Below are 19260 nucleotides of genomic sequence, written 5' to 3'. Positions count from 1 at the left end.
ACTTTATAAAAAATATATTTAAATATATTGTCATTTTTATTGCTTTCAAGGCATCAAAATCTTATAGTATTTATATTATTTCCAATGTTTCAGAATTATTTACAAATACATCATTGTAATATGAACTAATGAATTTACTAGAATAATTCTACGCGTATTTATTTACAATGATATAATATAAATGTACATACCAGTTTTAAATGAGAAAGTTCTTAATTGATCTTGTAACTTTTACTTGAAATAAATATGTTACTTTTTTTTATTTTTGTCATTATAATAATAAATAAATAAATAATAATTAATTCGAATTGTTTCAAACAAATTTAGTCTTGACTTTATCCTTTATAAGAATAATTAAAAACCTTCTCTTAATAAGATTTTTATAACCTTAACTATGTACAGTATGATAAGATGTATACAATCTAATTGCTTCTAATTAACATCCAGATAGATCATTTATCTCAAAATGTATATTTATTAATTAAATGGCTTTTTTACTATGTTTGAGTATCACATCTACTGACATAAATCATATTTCATAATTACAAATCATGTATGAAATCAGATAATATCCTAAATATACATTTTACATATTAATTTCTAACAAGTATTCTTCACCCAAGTGCTGCTCATGATTTTTTAAAATAAATAAGCGTATTGTAAAATCATGACAAATGTATAAATAAAATAGTATTAAAATTTAAATTTCTATAAATTTTAATAGACTCTTTTTACTCGATTGTATCTTTTACATACTGAATTTCAAAACATTTAACAGTTTTCGTCAAAATATTCTGATCACTTGTGTGTAATAATTCTACATGTATCCCCAAACTGATATACAAAGTATAAAATATACATTCTATCAAGTACAAGAACAAATAGTACATGACACGTATCATCTAATGAGAAACACTTGACAACATCAATTTTTTAAAGTAAATCTGTTAAATGTTGTTAACATATAAAATATCTTGTTACATATTAAGTTTGTCCATATAAAAACCGGATATTTTACATACATGTGTAATAAAAAAATTCTTAGTTACAAAGCTTATTATGTATACATGGTATTGCAAATGATAACAATTCTAAAATATATATAAACTAATTGAGGTACATTAAAAAAATTTGACAGTTACTAAATATAAATCTAACTACATTCTTAACAATAAGTATTTGTACCTACACAAATGTACAATGGACTTATATAAATATGTATATAAACAGTGAAAAGAAACTGTGTCCAAAATAATAGCAATGTAGGTTTGTTTCATAGCATCCAAGAGTTGTGTGAATTCAAATGTTCACACTTACTATACACGTATATACTTTACAGTAATGTACTAAAAATATAAGTGCTTCATATTAATCAAGTATGACAGTACTTGAATTTCAAATACATCAATTTAACTAGTTTGAACAAAACATTCATGCAATTTGATGAAACAAATATAAAAATACAAAACTTTATGATTGCTAAAGCATATGTAAGCAACAAAACTGCTCAAATAATGCAAATTACGTGTTCTAAATTATCGACAATGAACAGTTTAAATCAAAATTTGTGACGTTCCATTAAATACTTCTGTAACTGTTTTGAATTTGATAATGTATGAATTTATACTCCTAGCATTGAAAAATGACTATGTATCATAATCTTCGTCAAGCGTAGCTGTATGAGCAAAATTTGATGTTATCTGATTATTTGCATTTACAACAGATGTGTTTGTACTTAAATTGATAGGATTAACTTCTGTATAAAAATTAGGTTGACTAATTTGAAATGATGCAGGCACAGATATTTGAAATTCTGGAACTTGTGAGACAGATGTGTCTTTAATTGTTTCATTAACACCACTCAAATTGTGTATTGCTGCTCCTCCATTATCTTTTGAATTTTTATGATCTAAATTTACTTCGGTACTTAATCCCATTTGTTGTTTTTGAGCTCTATAAAAATATCAATGTATATTTATAGTTTGAAAGCAAGAAAAATATATGAACTTACTTACCCTGTTTCAGTATGTCTTAACACAGGTGCACAAACAGATGTATTTGATACATTTGTATTCACTGGGGCAGGTGTCAACGGTGGTGTAGGCACTTCTTCGTCAGGTCCTGATACATCTGGTAATGATTTCACTAAATCCTTTAAAAAATCAAATCGGCTTTCTGACAGAATACACTGTTTCCTAAAAATGAATTTATTATTATTAACAAGTTTTTACATAAATCTTATGAAAATAAATTGTTTTAAAAAGTTATACTCACATATGTGATGGACTTAAAGTCTTCGCATTTTTGGCACTTGTAATCTCCATTGTTTTTGTAAGCAGTGAATGTACAAACAGTTCTAATGTTCTAGGTATACAAATAATTAAGGAATTGCTATTGTTAAAATTGGAATATTGTTAATCGCTTAAGCACTAAGGTGCTAAAGTATATTAATATATTAATTAAAATGATTATTGTTATTGATAGTCTAAAAGGATATAAATTATAATTGGTACTGCTTGTGCAACTTTCCCAACTTCCTCGTCAGTTTGCATAATTTTTTTAATTCGACCCTAATGTACAAGAGATAGGTTAGACACACATATTTAAACTTTTTACTTATACTTATTCTCATAATAATTTTATTCTTTCTTTCAATTTAAAAATAACTGCACATGAATCACAATGTTGATTTTATTAAAATAATAGTCATCGTTTACATAAAATATCAATATTTTTATGAAAGATCTTTTTAAGGTACACATAATATTTTGATGCTCACCGCTGGAAAACGTGCATTATATTTTTTCTTTTTACTTGGCATTGTCACAAAACTATGATCACCTCAAACCACGTAAGTTGCGTGTAAATAAAAAACAGAATGAAACTTTGCAAAAAACGCGTTTATGTTGTATTTGTAATAGCAATCGAGGTGTTCCGAAACTTGACAGACATCTGTGATCTATATTTTCAGTAATTTGTCAACTATTTTATGTTCGTAAATGTAACGCATTCAAATAAACTATAAATGAAACATGTTCTAAAAACTGTATCAAAAATATCCACATATATAAATAGTTTAGTATTTGTTGTTATTTATTCAGGCAGGTATATAGTATCGATAATTCATTACATTTTATATTTTTTACACACCTCTGCTGTCAAGAGACATGATTTATTTGAGAATGTAAGGATCTAGGGATCTAGAAAAAACTACACTTGTAGAAAATAGTGTGAGTTTAGGAACGATACAGTACAAGTTGAATTTTTTATATGTACAGTATAGAGCAAATCTGACTTTTCTAGGGAAATTAGATGTTCACTTGAACAGTGTAGTCACTGACTTGAATGTACATGCCATGTGCTCGTGTGATTTTAGGTTAAATGTTTAGACACTATTTATAAAATAAATACCATGTCATTTTTCATTCGAAATAAGCAAGGTGGCAGTGGGGCTAAGAGAAAGGTATTTGGTGTTATTTTGTGTTTATTTAATTAAAGAAATAGTTTCTTTATGTACCTGTTTTTTGAGATAAATGATGTATATATATACAAATGTTTATAATAATATATTAGTTTAATGGTCACGCTGGATCTTCAAAAGGGAAGAAAAATGTGAAGAAACCTGTAGCTGATGACAATGAAAGCATCGCCAGCACAGATGAAGAACTTGCAGAAGAAAATCACAGGTAACCATACATTATTAACAATAAATCTAAATATTAAGTTTGAACCTTATTTCTTTTTATATTTTTACAGACATGAAGTATATGAAAGCGAGGAAGAAGAGGAAACTGCCCAGGAGAAACGTATAAGATATGCAAAACAGTATCTAGAACAAATAGAAGAAGAAGGTAAACTCAAAGTATTTGTTATTCATTCATCAGATTTTAATATTATTTTTATTGAAATACAGAACGAGATAGAGCAGAATTTGAAGAGGGAGCTGTAACAAAACGATTACGTGAAGAGTATTTAGAGGAAAAGGGGAGGTTACGTAAAACAGTAGCTTCAAAATATATTAATCATGGTGAACCAATTGTTCTAAGGTGTAAAGAACATAAAAGTTCTATTACTTGTATATGCCTTTCAAGTAATGGGAATTTCTTATATTCTGGCTCAAAGGATGGCAGTTTGGTTAAATGTATCTACCATTTTATATCTAATAAGTGATTTATTTTTAATCCAGGTTTTACATCTAATTTATTTCATAGGGTGTCTGAAAGAAAGAACAAAGTTAAAGGTTGTTAAAAGAAAAATGAAAACACAAGAAGGAATGAAATCTGTACGGTGCATGGCCATTAGCACTGATGGTAAATTTTTGGTGAGACTGTAAAGCCATTTTTATTTATGATATACTTATACATATTACTACATTGAAACATGAATTTTTATGATTGAAGGCAGTAGGAGATAGCGGTTGTAAAGAAATTAAGGTATTTTCTGGAGATACATTAGATCACATAAAGAATTTACAAGGTCATAGAGATATTGTGACTGGTTTAGTTTTTCGCAAAAGTACACATACATTATACTCTGCTTCCGAGGACAGAAGCGTAAAAGTATGGAGTTTAGATGACATGGCATATGTTGAATCTTTGTAAGTACCAATTTTTGTTTTATATTGTAAAACTATTCATTGTTATAATGTTCTGTTTTCATCCTATCAGATTTGGACATCAGAGTGGTATAACGTCGATTGACGCACTTGTCAGAGAAAGGGCTATTACCAGTGGCGGTTTTGACGGAACAGTTCGAATTTGGAAGATTGTAGAAGAATCGCAACTTATATTTAACGGACACGGTGGTACTATAGACTGCGTGAAACTCATAAACGAAGAAAACTTTTTCAGTTGTGGGGATGATGGACAGCTATGTGTTTGGGGTTGTTTAAAGAAAAAGCCTTTGTGCTCGGTACCGGACGCACACGGTAGAGATGAAACTAATAATCAACCAATGTGGATTTCTAGTATCGCTACTTTACTCAACACAGACTTAGTCGCATCAGGTATTGAATATACCTTTCTTTTAATAATTTATATACTTATACATACTTACCTGTATATACTTAATAATTCTTATATCAATTGTAGGATCTCGAAATGGCGTTATTAGATTATGGCAGTGTGGTGACTCGTTCAGATCACTAAATCCATTATTTGAAATTCATCTAGTAGGTTTCATAAATGCGCTATGTTTCACTCCAGACGGAACACAGCTTATTGCTGGGGTTGGTCAAGAACATAGTCTTGGAAGATGGTGGCGTATACCGGAGGCGAAAAATAGTATTGTTATAATACCATTAATTCAAACGAAAAACTGATAATCGAGAAGATTGTTATAATGTACATACATGTTTGTCATGGATGAATCTTTTTATGCATTAAAAACGGCGTTATTTAGTATTTTATAATTCCGTTGTTTTTTATATATGAGCCATTGCAAAGAATTGAGTTAATTAGGAATTCTTTTCCTCGATAGAGTACAAAATAAAATAAATCTGATATCTCAGGGGGTGAGATGCATCTATGATGCTTGCCACGAAGTCCATTAACGTCGGTGTGTCAATGAAATAAAAGAAATATTGGTCCACAGTACAAGTATTTATTTATTCTGTACAAAAGTTGAGTTATAAAATATTATGTCCCCATTTTAGGTCTTGTTCTTAGTCTTGTATACCATGCCGTCTTGAGTTCGTTCGTATAATAACAATAATCGCCGCAAAGGACATTAGCGTTTACGAGAAATGAAAAGCGGCTTGATCATCGATTAATTAATGCCGCCGGCAACAAAGTAAGCAAATCAGATCCACAGATCGTCTTCTCGTTTCTTCGTAAACGCGCCTGTCCTCGCACGAACCTCGGGCTCACCGTGTACATATACAAATCAAATCGACTCTGTAATTCGCATATTTATTCGCGTCAACAAACGAGTGTACACCGATTGTACGCTACTTCTTGTGTGCATTCTTGTGAGTAAGATTTTTTTAAACGAGTGCGACAAACTAGGTCTTTCAATACGTCTTTCTCTCATACGTCTTTCACGTGCTTCGTCTCGTATTACTTTCTTTTATATTCTCGGACCTTAGGACCGTGAGGAGTGTGACTTTTATATAATTGAAGCAACAGTGCTCTTCACCCGATTAATTTCTTTGACTCTATTTTCACGATTACTCTGTATATTATATTTCGATAAATTTTACATCGTTTTCTCGCCTTCTTTTATCGACCATCACGATTCTCAACCTTTTCAAGGACACACATAATTCTTTTGAGTTCATGGCCACGTACATGAACATATTGTTTAATATTTCTGTAATTTCTTACATCACTATTGATTTAGTCAGAAAAAAATTAGAACTTTTAAAAAAGTCATCCTTGAAGCGGTTAATGCGCGATTTTCAAATCGAGCATCGCTTTGTTCAATTAATCCAATTCGTATTTTGTTCTCCGTTAATTCCCTTTCAAATCGTTGCTCGAAATGAGGTTTTAATGATAAACAACATCCTAATTAAGCCGTTTGCAAGGAAGGAAAGCGATGGCACAAAAATGGCACCGTTTAGCTAACGTTCGAAACTTAATTCTAAAAGTTCGGAAACTAGACCTGCTTGTCGTTGTATCTCCAAGAAGTGCCGTTTAAGGAAGAAACACACGGTGTTTCCATTGCGGGTCCAAGCACAACGCGTCTAAAACGTGTGTAAGACAAGACTTATCAACGTGATCGCAAACAAATATCGCAACGTCGAAAATCATCATACAGCACACTTACAAGCACACATAATACTTTTTTCTTCCCTATATAACATGACCAGCAATCGTACAAACATTTAGGCTCCGAATTGCATTTACCTCGAATAACGTCTTACAGAGGAACTTACGTTTTCATTTTCTTTAAACATTGCAGAATTCGCAAAAAATTTTGCACCGCAAAATATATATCGTCGCTCTGTATGTTCAATGATTTCGATTCGAATGTAACCCTAAAGAACATGTTAACAACCCTTGAAAAAATCAAACGAGAAACGATTCGTTCAAGCGCATTCGGTATCTTTCGTGGATTTATTTTTGCATATATATTTTTCTTTCTTTTCCTTTTCGTTTTGTAAGTCCTGCCCTACTTGACGATAGTTTAGCGGTTAAACAATCGCGTCGAGGGGTCGCAAACAATAACGTAAGCCGCGAGTCGTTTGGCAAGTCGAGAGATTCGTTGTCTGTGTGAAGCATACACGGCTAAAAGCCTTAGGCGAGCTGAACGGAGGCTTAATTAAATCGGATCGAATCGATTGAAACAAGTGGCATGGTCGCGTGCCCCGTGGACGAACACCGGGCTACGCGGCTCGAAACGTAATCATCTTCTTTCTCGGCATCGCGAACTGTGAGATTTCTGTATATTACACGCCGCCGCGGTTTCTGTTATTATTCTGTACGATTGTACTAACGGGTGCTACGTACGATTCCTTTTTGATAATAGTAAGTGTGAGAGGAATACGATTTTTATTTTGAGGGAAAATACGGAGAATTTTCGGAGAATTAAAGGGGGAACTGAGGGGAGGGGGTAGTTTTTGGCGGGACGTTGCAATTTTGGGAGTTTGGGAATTTGGAATTTTGGGGTGTTGGGATTTCGAAAGATTGGGACTTTGGGAGATTAGGAGTTTGGGAGGTTGGAATTTTAGAATTTTGGAACTTTGGGAAATTGGGACTTCGAGAGATTGGGATTTCGAGAGATTGGGACTTTGGGAGATTGGGATTTCGAGAGATTGGGACTTTGGAAGGTTGGGACTTTGGGAGATTGGGACTTTGGGAGATTGGGACTTTGGGAGATTGGGACTTCGAGAGTTTGGGACTTTGGAAGATTGGAACTTTTGGAGATTGGGATTTCGAGAGATTGGGACTTTGGGAGATTGGGATTTCGAGAGATTGGGACTTTGGGAGATTGGGACTTCGAGAGATTGGGATTTCGAGAGATTGGGACTTTGGGAGATTGGGATTTCGAGAGATTGGGACTTTGGAAGGTTGGGACTTTGGAAGGTTGGGACTTTGGAAGGTTGGGACTTTGGAAGGTTGGGACTTTGGGAGATTGGGACTTCGAGAGATTGGGACTTTGAGAAATTGGGACCTTGGGAAATTGGGACTTTGAGAAATTGGGACCTTGGGAAATTGGGATCTTAGAAAATTGAGCTTTTGAGATCCTGATTCTTTGGTTCTCGAGACTTTGGTATTTTGAGTTCTTGGAATCTTATTTCGAGCCTACAAAATTATAAAATTTCTTAACTTTAGACCTCTAAAAACTTGAAAAGTTCCTCACACTTTCTTTCATCCAAAGGAATCCATTATTTCCAACCTTGTAAAGCATACAATATTTATCAATTTTTAATTCTACAAATACTGATATGTTTGGTAATCAAAATATTTAGTAAACACAATAAAATTTCAATTATTTTACCAAAGCCTATTCTGACCCTCCCCAAAAAAATTTAACATTTGAATCCATTTATCTTAACTTGCTATTATTCGTCCAAAAGATATAACCAGAATGAAAAATCAACGAACTTCTATTATTTTAACATTTCAGTTGTTTGAATCCTTTTGTATCCGGCCGTAGCGAAATAAATGATGGAGTTTAACTTTGCGAGCTTTTAAAAACGAATAATCCACTTTACAAACGCTTTTAAATTTTTTAGCTTCTGAGCTACGTTCATATATTATAAAAAAAGTTTGGTTTGTAATTGGATGAACATGAAATCCACTTTGAAATTTAAAATCAACATCAAAGAAGTGTACAGCATTTTTACGTCATCAATATTCAAATTTTTCGATCAAATTCTGTGTGAACAATATTTACAACAAATTTTAATATAAATTATTTAATAAAAATATTTAATCGATCAGCGAGCTTTAATGTGTACCAATATTCTTCCATATTTTATTCATTTTTTAAACATTGTAAAATTATTTGTACTTGATAATTTAATAAAATTATCAAATAATTTACTTGAAAATCAACAATCATTAAAATTATCAATTATAAGCTAAATTGTTAAATAAAATAATGGTACTGAAAGCTATTTTACTTGTTTTTAATGTATTTTAATACGAGTTAAAAAAAAAGAGTTTTGTCGATTTAAATTATTAAATTTTGACGAATATTATGTGTTTTACAAGATGAACCAACGAATGTAGCACTTGTTTTTGACAAACGCTGCTTTTTCATTAGCGATGGTGGAACAAACTGGAGCGATCAGTATCGGACTCACGAAATTCGAGAATGCGATCGAACCGAACATCCGCCATCGCAGCGAATTCTCACATTCTTTCACACCAATTTTCCCATTTCCATTTCACATTCAGGGTAGAACAACGAATAAGTTATATTACCGCTACGATAATTATCAATCTTCACGAGTATATCAATGTTAATAATTAAAAATGGCAGTTTTCGTTTATAATTATTTCGTTTGTATTTCACGCGACGCAAGAGGAACTCGTTCGAAGAATATTCTTCGTTTAAGTTTTGTGCGTTACAATATGATATTTTCCTGCATGAACACATGGAATATTTATAGTTGATGTACTTTATACTTAAAGGAATACGAGATTAAAAATTTGAACGTCCAAAGAAAGAAAGGGTATTTTGGTATACGTTGGCGTAAGTTGGGGTTTGGGGTCCCTGGTTTTAATGATTGCGTCGATGTTAAGTGTAAGGTGTGAGAATAAAATGGTTTGGAAATTTTTAAATTTGGGGATTTGGAGATTGGTGGATGGGAAATTTGAGAATTTTGGGATTTGGGAATTTTGGGATTTGGGAATTTTGGGATTTGGGAATTTTGGGATTTGGGAATTTTGGGATTTGGGAATTTTGGGATTTGGGAATTTTGGGATTTGGGAATTTTGGGATTTGGGAATGTTGGGATTTGGGAATTTTGGGATTTGGGAATGTTGGGATTTGGGAATTTTGGGATTTGGGAATTTTGGGATTTGGGAATTTTGGGATTTAGGAATGTTGGGATTTGGTAATTTTGGGATTTGAGAATTTTGGAATTTGGTAATTTTGGGATTTGAGAATTTTGGAATTTAGTAATTTTGGAATTTGAGAATTATGGAATTGGAGATTTAGGAATTTGAGAATTCTGGAATTGGAGATTTGGGAATTTGAGAATTATGGAATTGGAGATTTAGAAATTTGAGAATTCTGGAATTGGAGATCTGGGAATTTGAGAATTCTGGAATTGGAGATCTGGGAATTTGAGAATTCTGGAATTGGAGATCTGGGAATTTGAGAATTATGGAATTGGAGATTTGGGAATTTGAGAATTATGGAATTGGAGATCTGGGAATTTGAGAATTATGGAATTGGAGATCTGGGAATTTGATAATTCTGGAATTTGAGATTTGGGAATTTGATAATTCTGGAATTGGAGATTTGGTAATTTAAGAATCATGGACTTGCAGATCTAGAAATTTACGAATTTAAATATTAAAAAATTTGGAACTTTAGAACATAAAACAAATTTAATAATTTAATTCCTAAAAACTTGTAACTTAAAAATTTTCCAAACATGATTATCCTACATCCTACATTCTCCACACCACACAAGTATTACCAGTGCATATCTTTCAGGGGCCTCCTCAAAACTCTCCCAACTACGCCAACGTTGACCTACCAACTTCCTCTTGCATTTCATGTTAACAACCGTTTTCAAATAACTCTCATACAAGTACTTAATATCCATAAAACTCGACAAATGAGAGCAAGAATATACCGATACTCGTTCAGTTCCTTTTGTTACAAACTCCGTTTGAACGCGGTCACTGATAAATTCGAAACGTACAAATAAGTAAGTAGATCCAAGGAACACGAAGGATTCGCGACGCAGCTGGAATCTCTCCAATTGAACAGGCCCCGAATCGTTAAACGTTATTTCAACTTTTTACAACCAATTTAATTCAAGGAACTTATTAATGCCTGCCCATGTTGAACGTAGGTATTATAAAAAACCGTGACACGCGATTTCTTCAAATTTAACCATTCGGCATCTCGGATCCTCCGTGTTTCGTGCCGCCTACGCAATGGCCGCTGTTGATGATATCGAAAAAGTGGAACAAAAAGAAATCAATTTTTTATCGAATCCACGAACTAGTGTGCTCGATACCCTGGTCTGAACCTGGCGTGGAACATTGGATCGCATGCATTTCGTTTACCGAGAGAATATTCCTTTTCTTTTTTGTACTAAACGATTCGAGACGACTCGCGCAAGGTACTTTCAAAATGAAACGCGTCGACGCCGACGTCCATCCGCGTCGACGTACTGTTTGTGTATATGTACATGTGTGTCATGTTTGAACATGTGTGTATATTCGGATGTTTGTATGTATGTATGTACTCGTTTGCTTGTTCTTTGTCTATGTGGATGTATGTATGTTTTTATGTAAGTACGTACATGCATGTTTGTTTATATGCGTATGTGTAACATGTGTACATATGTGACACGTGTGTACATATGTGAATGTATAGGATAGTGTATGTATGAGTGTATGTGTCGTATGTACATTTACGTGTACATGTGTCCACATTCGTGTTCACATACTTGTACGTATGTGTGTGCATATGGGTATGTATGGGTATATGCATGTTGTGTATGCCTGCACGTCTGTATGTATGGTATGAATATGTACGTATGTGTATGTATGGTGTTTACATGTATGTATGTTGGTATGTGTGGTACGTACGTGAACTTACATGTATGTATAGTATATACGTGTAGGCATGTGTGCATGTACGTACGTGTTCTTCTATGTGTATGTACATACAAGTATCTCTGTATGTAAGTATGAGTATGTAAATGTGAGTATGTGAACGTATGTGTGAGTGTATGTGAATAATGTACGCATATATAAATACGGGACGCCCGGTCTCCCTGTTCGGCATTTTACATTTTCCCAAGTTCCTTTTCTTTCGTTTGTATTTTACTTTCGTTTACCATCGATATATGTGACCGTATATCGACATACATAATACAATATAGCTATATAAATGCGACGCGGACGAATCCACCGTCCAGGCGTCGCGTCGCGTCGATTCTCTCCCGTCTTTCCCTTTTTACGAGTGAATTCACGCACGTGCGTTTTCCGTTTGCGTGGCCGTCGAAATCGCGCGCCATTTTGTCGCCCTCTATGTAACGTGTGAACGTGTATGTATGTGTGTACATTTAAACGCATATTCGTTTTCCCGCTCATAGCGTCGCGACGCGACGGTCTCGCGTGTACCATAATTATCATGTGCCAATGCGTGTATGCGAGTGTGTGTGTACGTGTGAGCGAGCGTGCGCTCGCGTGTGAGATGAGTGTGCGTGTGTCGCATGTACTTCATGAAAGAATTGATTCACGTTTACTGTGTTACGGTTACCTGCAATTGTTATCATTCATTTTTTTTTTGTCGATTATGTGCTTTTTTCCGGTTTTTTGTCTGCTTGGACTGTTTTAAATACTATTTCGCTACAAGTGGACTACCATTATGAACACTACGCTACTTTGTATTGTATTTTTAATGCTTTGTAATGAACGACTGTACTGTACTGAACGTGCATACTTGGTGAGCACACGCAATCTATAGGGGTCCCGCTCACGGACGCCATACGTGGACCACGTTACGTTTATTACTTTCGTTTTTAACTTAACTTGTTTATTTAATTTCTGTGGGGACTTGTAATTGGGAATTATAGAAATAAATTAAAATATACGAATTATTGAAATTGTATGAGAAAGAAAAATAATTATGTTAGCGAAATATTACTGAAGTGGAATTCAAATTTTAGATCTTGTTTTTCAAATTATAGTATTAAGTACTTCAGATTGCTATAATGAATTGTTTATTCATCGTTAATCGTTAAAATATTACCAATGTTACTTCCAGATAAATGGGGAGGTTGTTCCGGGCGTTTATGGAGACCTTCAGGAGACTTTAATGCTTAGAAACTTGTACTTTGTAAAAATATTCAAGAATATTGATACATGTGTATGTATAAAGTCTTTCTTTCAAGACCATATATGTGAATATCACCATTTTCTCAATATGTTAGTAGAATCTTTGGAATGTTTTTATTATCGATTTAAAGAAAGTAGGATTTAATTATTTTCGAACAAGGTAATTTATATTATTTCTCTTTACTATGTTTTTGAGTTAACCGAGTTTTGGTGTGATTTGGATTTAACGTAGTTCTTGAGATTAATTTTTAATTGCAAGGTAGAGATAACATTTTAATTAATTCGCATACTCCTGTTCTCCAACGTCATATATTGAATTAAACTATGCTAAAACCAAAAAAAAATAAGAAAAGACTTCCTAATAAACGCGGTTCCACACGTATGTTTTCCGTGACCGTAGACCAATTGTGTCATGTAATTGTACCTGTTACAAAATTAATATATGCAACGTGAGAGAATTCATGACCTGGCTAAAAAGTGTGGTTCTGTATTGAAACGCTCTCGTTTAATTAGTACTTGTGTTCTCGATTATGAGTAATAATCATAGTTTAATAATAACCACTTTGTGTTTTTTTTCCATCTTGTTAAAAATCTTAGACATCAACGTACATTCATTTTTTTTTATTTTATAATAAATCGTTATTAGAAACCTATCCTCGTTACTTGCTATGTATTTAATATAAATTTCATCGTGTTATCGTTATTGATCGTAATCTTTTCTTTATTTACAACGACGTACCTACGAAATCATCTCGATCCCATTTATAAATCCGCGGCGGTGTTGATTCGACGCGGTAAATATAATTAATCGATTCTGTTTCCCTTTTTCTCTTTTCTTCTTCTTCGTCTTCTTCTCCGCCACCTTCCCTCCTTACTTTTATCTTCTTTTACCCTCTGTCTTGAGAAGAGAGGAACAAGTCCTTATTTTTTTCGCGTACGCAACAAGAGTACGTGCTGTAGAGTTCGTCAAGGACTATTAACTACCTTTGACATTGTTCCTAAACACGCACACGAGAGAGGATAACACAATGAAATAGCGAAAACGATCAAAATGGCGGCTGAAGGGATTCGTTATGTCTTTGGATATAAAACGTGAAACCTGTTCCTCGTTTTCATTGATTCGAATGTGATAATTGATCATTTCGTTCATTAGCAAATCTGACTGTTATAAATCTGTACCCTTCTCTAACATGAGGGTAGCCAGGCTATCGGCGAAGGGAGGCGTGCAAATTTTTACGATAAACCTATTACTCGAAGTGGATTTTAAATCTATTTTTACAGAATTTTTATCTCTAGAAGAGCATTTTTCTCCCTGCGCCCCCTGGCCACACTCACTATATCTACACAATATACTTTTAAATATCGTGGCTTGTCCCTGTTACAAAAATAACTCGTCGAGGAGCAGCGTTTCACGGTGATCGGATAAGGATATGGTGCTTTGGAACGTATATCGGTTGAAAAGAAAAAAAAAAGAAACGAAGAAGGAAAGAAAATAAAAATAAATTGCAGTGAGTGACCTTGTCTATTTTCTATCGATAGTTCGAGTCTATATTACTGTTATACTGTATTTACCTATCGTCCGTAAGAATGAAGTACCATTCACATGGATCTATGTAACTTTGCTGCATTGCTATTGCATTTATGTTATCGATTACGGGCATTTGCTGGCTCTGAATTAATTCGCTATCGAGTCGATCGATATCCGCCGAGCTGGAGCAGTCGTCCGACGACATTCACGATTCGACGGTACTACAAATCTGTTCGGTTTATCGAGAAACGTAAACGCATCCGTACAATTGCGTCCATTTTGCGAAGTGAAACACCCTCTCTGACCCGCAAAGCGAAGTTGCGTGAAGAACATTTTGTACAATAATCGCGATAACTACTGTCGAGGACAATGAACAATGTCTAAGGATCTCTTGGTCGCTATGAACTGATCTAATCTCGTTTTTTTTCCTTTACAAATATGCGGGTGATTGTCATCGGGTGTCGATTTGCGGGTGGTCGAGGGTCAAACAATTCCACGCGTGAACGAAAACGACTAGAAGAGAAACTAAATGAGACATCGTAAGAATAATAGAAGATCGGTGTATGAATCGTGAAGAAAAGAAAGTGTATCGTGACTGCTTTCGTCATCGATCGGCCCTTACGATTACAAACTGGCTATTGCGGTTAACACATGGGTAAAAGTACAAACTGTAGACAGACGAACAGACAGACAGACAAACAGACGTGGATCGGAGGCATGTAATACTTAGGCTTACAATACTGTAATGGATAACATTATACACGCATTTAGTTTCCGCCGTTTTCATCAACACTCCCGGGGCTGATCGTGGTCATTGACTTCTTTCTTCAACTGGTTGTCGCGTAACATTAAGGACGATAAACCATCGATGAACAATGACGAAAACGAGTCGGGTTGATCGAGCCTTCGGAATACAATTCATCATTTATTATCTACGATTCGGAATTGGGGTTTCCATTTCTATTTTACGCATCCCTTGCTCCGGTTATGCGATTTATCCTCTTCGCATACTCGTATATTTACAATTAGCTCGTTACTTCGATTTATCTGACCAACGGCCATTTTATTCGCGTCTTTTCTCGTCACGCGACTCGAAAGCTCCCTTCACATCGATCCTCACGAATACGTTTTCAAGTTCTGTGTTTGTTCATCGAGATGCGTCGAAAGAAACGATTTCGGAGGTCGTGTGACATCGTCCGAGATACTTGTGACGTTAACTGTAAATATGGCAGTATTTCGCAGTGGATTCGTGATCGCGTGATTCGTTGGATCGATCGGATTAGCGATGCGAGAAATCGACCGATCCGGAAATGTGAATGGAGCTTTCACGCTTTTGCGAAGAGGCCGCCGTTATCGACGTACGCGACAGATCAGAGACGGGATCGCGTGTAACGATCGTGACCAGTGTGCATGTATACATGTAATCCTGTACGCTTTACAAATAAATGCGAGCTGCGTCGCGCATATGTTCGTCAGTACGCGTATAGAAACTAAGTCTGCGTGGCGGTGTACAATAAATATAGTATCAAAAACAGGGGGACAAATGAAAGGAACGGTACGACGGTGTCTCGCTATATTACCCCTTTTGCATCGCCGATGTACGGTGGATTTAATTACTGCGGCGCAATGTTGGAAATTTCAAATAGTCAACATTAGCAATTGGAAGTTTTTCATTTATAAGTTTTTAGGTCTTCAAACTTTTATGTTTAGAAATTTGATAATTTTTAGATTAGATGACTTTTTAATTTAAAGCTTTGGAAAGTATTTTAGGAATTTCAAGTTTAGTTTTTACTAAATTTTTAAGTCAAATGTAAAAATCGAAGAATATGTGAATTTAGGAATTCAGAAATGGGAATTTAGAATCGTAATAGTTTGAAATTTTCAAATTGGAAAATTTCCGAGGTGTCTAATTTAGGAACTTCAGATAGCAATTTGGAAATTTTCAAATTTAAAGCTTTAGGAATGTAGGAACGTAGGAATGTGGGAATACTGGAATGTAGAATTTTAGTCATTTTCAAATGTAGGCATTTAGAAAGACAAGGACATAAGAATTGAGTAATTTAGAAGTACAGGAAGTTAGAGTCCCATTAAGAATTTAGAAACATAATCCACAAATTTAGAAATTTTGATTCATTAAGAAATGTAGAAATTTCAGAGTTTAACAATTTTTTTTTAATTTAGAAATTCCAAATTTCCAAATTTAAAAATTTTTTAACCGAGAAATGTTTAATTTCCAAGTCTCCAAATTTTGAATTTAAGTCTTTTGCAAATTTAGAAATTTTCGACGGCATTGTATCAAAGCAAAGTTCAATTTATGTGAACCTTACAACAATACTCCCGCTCCTACAGTCCCGGGGCCATATAGCGAGACTCCGCCGTAGTACAAAGAACCATACAATGGAACCGACGATCGCACGGCCAATTAAATGGAAATCGCAATAATACGTTCGCGTGTGCGCTCAGACGCGTTTTCGAGCAACATAATACAACAAAAACTAAAGTTGTAAAAGAAAACAAGAAACGACGGATTCGATTGGTGACAGGGGGATTTTCTTGAATTCATCGTTTAGCACGTGTCATTTTGTTTCATTTTTTTTCTTACCCCGCCGAATACGCAATTTATTCGCTATTAAATTTGATATTTTTTTTTTACTAGTAAATATAGAGAATATCGAGTGTGATTATTCGTAGCGTAATGATAGCGGATAATAAATATAATACAGATCTATAGATAAAGAGTTCGGTATGGTACAACTATGATACAAAAATTTCGCTTCTCGTCTCTCGCTCTGCGATCAGTCTCTCTCTTTCACGCATTTTCATGCTTTCTCCTCTTAAATTTCTCTTTAAATCCCGGCAGAAACTCGATCGAAGCGAGGGTTATCTGTCGACGAGACTTCGCGTTCGCGTGATCGTCCGCGGTTACGGGGACCGCGGTCTGGAACTTAACAGAAAGCTCGTCGTCGCACGTTGCACAGTTTTCGTGACACTCACTAAATCCGACATGGACAATCCTCGTGTTCGGTGCTGCACACGCATCTCGTTAAACACACTCACGCACGTCCACACCCTGTATCGCACTCACCCTATATCGCGCTCCTCCCCTCTAGCATATAGAAGATTTTTACCTAGTATTACGGCACTCTCTTAAACCCTCTTGTCCCGGCGATCAGGCAAGAGCCACTTGTACATATTCATTAGGAATTTATTTACACGCGTGTTAATTATCCTGCTCGCGATTCTCGTTACGACGCGAACGGTTTTACGCTGTTACGCTGTCGTTCGATTATGATTCGATTGGTTTTCGATTCGAATCTTGTCGGTGACACAACTGTGAAACTCACGAATTCGGAGTGCTTCAGACGGTCCACGAAAAATTTATTATTAATTTCGTGAGGTTCTGGATGTGTTGGAGACTTAGGAAAGTAATAAAAGAAATTCATTAGAGATACATTTAAAGTCTGAAACGCATCAAATTAGAGGTCCTTCAAGTCTGAGGCGTTTTTACATTAGAACATTAGGCATTAAACACATCTGAAGGGCTTTAAATTAGAGCTGCCCCATATTTGAAGTGATTGAAGCATCCTCATTTTAAACATACCAAATTTGAGACGTTGCAAATGTTAATAATCCCAATTTAGCATCATAAACATAAATATTTTTCTCCACAAAAATTCACGTGGAAGAAAATCTCACAGAGGAATCGACCTTTGAAACCCTTCATAACCTCGAATCTGATTCGAACGACTGATATTTCCACCGCCATCTCGCTTGCCATTCGCGCAACAAAATGGCGGCGCTAAACGTCACAGAGTACCGTTCGTCACCGAAGATACAACGAAAGTTCCCTCAAAAAAATCCTCGTAATTCACCGTGGAGAGAATCTTATTTATCAACGTATACGCTCGAGGATAGTTAACACGCTGTTCACGACTTCTCTTCGCTCGTATTTCGAATAAATACCTAGAATTAGCGTAATGATAAGAAGGACAACCAATACGACTACCATTTATAGTAGTGATAATAGTGGGCATACTATAATAGTGTCTAGTAGTAGCGTTTCGTCTTTCTTCGTAATCTTACTACCTACGTCTTCGTGCTTCCTTCGAATAGTTAATATGGCGTTGCTGCTCGTGTGTCGTGCGTGTCTCTCTTCTCTTGACGTTCGTGTGTGTGTGTGTGTTTTTTTTTCAAACCACTCTTCGTTCTTTCCCTAAAACCATCCTTTTTTTTTGTTCTTTCGTTCTCTTTCTCTCGAGGCAGTCCGACCATAAATCGTGCGCATTTTTGTTTCCACGATCGAGGGGCGGCCGCGCGGGGAACGCGCGTGCCTCAAGAAATTAATTAAACGTAGGATAATCACAGAAAAAGGGGTGTTCGACGTATGGGGTATACGTTCTCGTCGATAGTGTGGTCGCTTCACCGCAGTAACTGTGGCAGGATCGTGCTGATCAGGAAGCTGGCCGTCAACATCACGATCAGCTGGCTGTACGTGTTGTACACGCGGCTGGAACTCGCCCCGTTGTAGGTCAATTCTTCGTTCTTCACCACCTCGTTCGGGTGATCCGAATATTCCTCTGTTGACACAAAAATTGATCAAACGTTAGATACGAAAGGTGAGATATACATAACGATTCAAACGATAGGTGGGTCACATATTAATCTTTACTGAGGGGTGCATCTTTGGTACGGGGTGCAACCCCCTTACTCTAGAAAATCTATCACGTTTGATTCAACTGAAATTTTATAAACAAC

The 19260-nt window shown here is 35.2% G+C and overlaps 3 protein-coding genes across 3 annotated transcripts in view; 1 reads left to right on the top strand and 2 right to left on the bottom strand.

Moving 5' to 3' along the window:
* Window positions 1-699: 699 nt before the first annotated feature.
* On the bottom strand, window positions 700-3130 carry NC2alpha (negative cofactor 2 alpha). Its single transcript, XM_003701472.3, has 5 exons — window positions 2780-3130; window positions 2498-2570; window positions 2275-2368; window positions 2016-2195; window positions 700-1953 (listed from the first exon to the last, which is right to left on the bottom strand). Exons 1-5 carry the CDS (start codon window positions 2819-2821, stop codon window positions 1647-1649), a joined length of 696 nt encoding a protein of 231 aa, XP_003701520.1. The 5' UTR covers window positions 2822-3130; the 3' UTR covers window positions 700-1646.
* Window positions 3131-3303: 173 nt separating this feature from the next.
* Window positions 3304-5410, top strand: U3-55K (U3 small nuclear riboprotein factor 55K). Its single transcript, XM_003701559.3, has 8 exons — window positions 3304-3463; window positions 3574-3686; window positions 3757-3851; window positions 3914-4141; window positions 4212-4321; window positions 4401-4597; window positions 4668-5005; window positions 5091-5410. The coding sequence occupies exons 1-8, from the start codon at window positions 3413-3415 to the stop codon at window positions 5318-5320; spliced, it is 1362 nt and encodes a 453-aa protein (XP_003701607.1). The 5' UTR covers window positions 3304-3412; the 3' UTR covers window positions 5321-5410.
* The window catches only part of Ephrin (ephrin), an 86773-nt gene continuing 71912 nt past the window's right edge, over window positions 4400-19260 (bottom strand). The window contains exon 5 of the mRNA XM_012281381.2: window positions 4400-19082. Coding sequence (XP_012136771.1) covers window positions 18925-19082 — 158 coding nt within the window. The 3' untranslated portion in view covers window positions 4400-18924. The remainder of the gene's footprint in view (window positions 19083-19260) is intronic.

This window comes from Megachile rotundata, chromosome 12 (assembly GCF_050947335.1).
Source record: "Megachile rotundata isolate GNS110a chromosome 12, iyMegRotu1, whole genome shotgun sequence".
Taxonomy (NCBI): domain Eukaryota; kingdom Metazoa; phylum Arthropoda; class Insecta; order Hymenoptera; family Megachilidae; genus Megachile; species Megachile rotundata.
The sequence above is the reverse complement of the archived record's forward strand: the minus strand, read 5'-3'. Positions and strand labels throughout refer to the sequence as shown.

Coding starts and splice junctions, on each gene's coding strand:
- U3-55K (XM_003701559.3), top strand. CDS start 3,413: ATGTCATTTTTCATTCGAAATAAGCAAGGTGGCAGTGGGGCTAAGAGA. Junction 3,464..3,573: donor GCAGTGGGGCTAAGAGAAAG/GTATTTGGTGTT, acceptor ATAATATATTAG/TTTAATGGTCACGCTGGATC. Junction 4,322..4,400: donor GCACTGATGGTAAATTTTTG/GTGAGACTGTAA, acceptor TTATGATTGAAG/GCAGTAGGAGATAGCGGTTG.
- NC2alpha (XM_003701472.3), bottom strand. CDS start 2,821: ATGCCAAGTAAAAAGAAAAAATATAATGCACGTTTTCCAGCG. Junction 2,571..2,779: donor ATAATGCACGTTTTCCAGCG/GTGAGCATCAAA, acceptor CTTGTACATTAG/GGTCGAATTAAAAAAATTAT. Junction 2,369..2,497: donor AGCAGTACCAATTATAATTT/ATATCCTTTTAG, acceptor TTATTTGTATAC/CTAGAACATTAGAACTGTTT.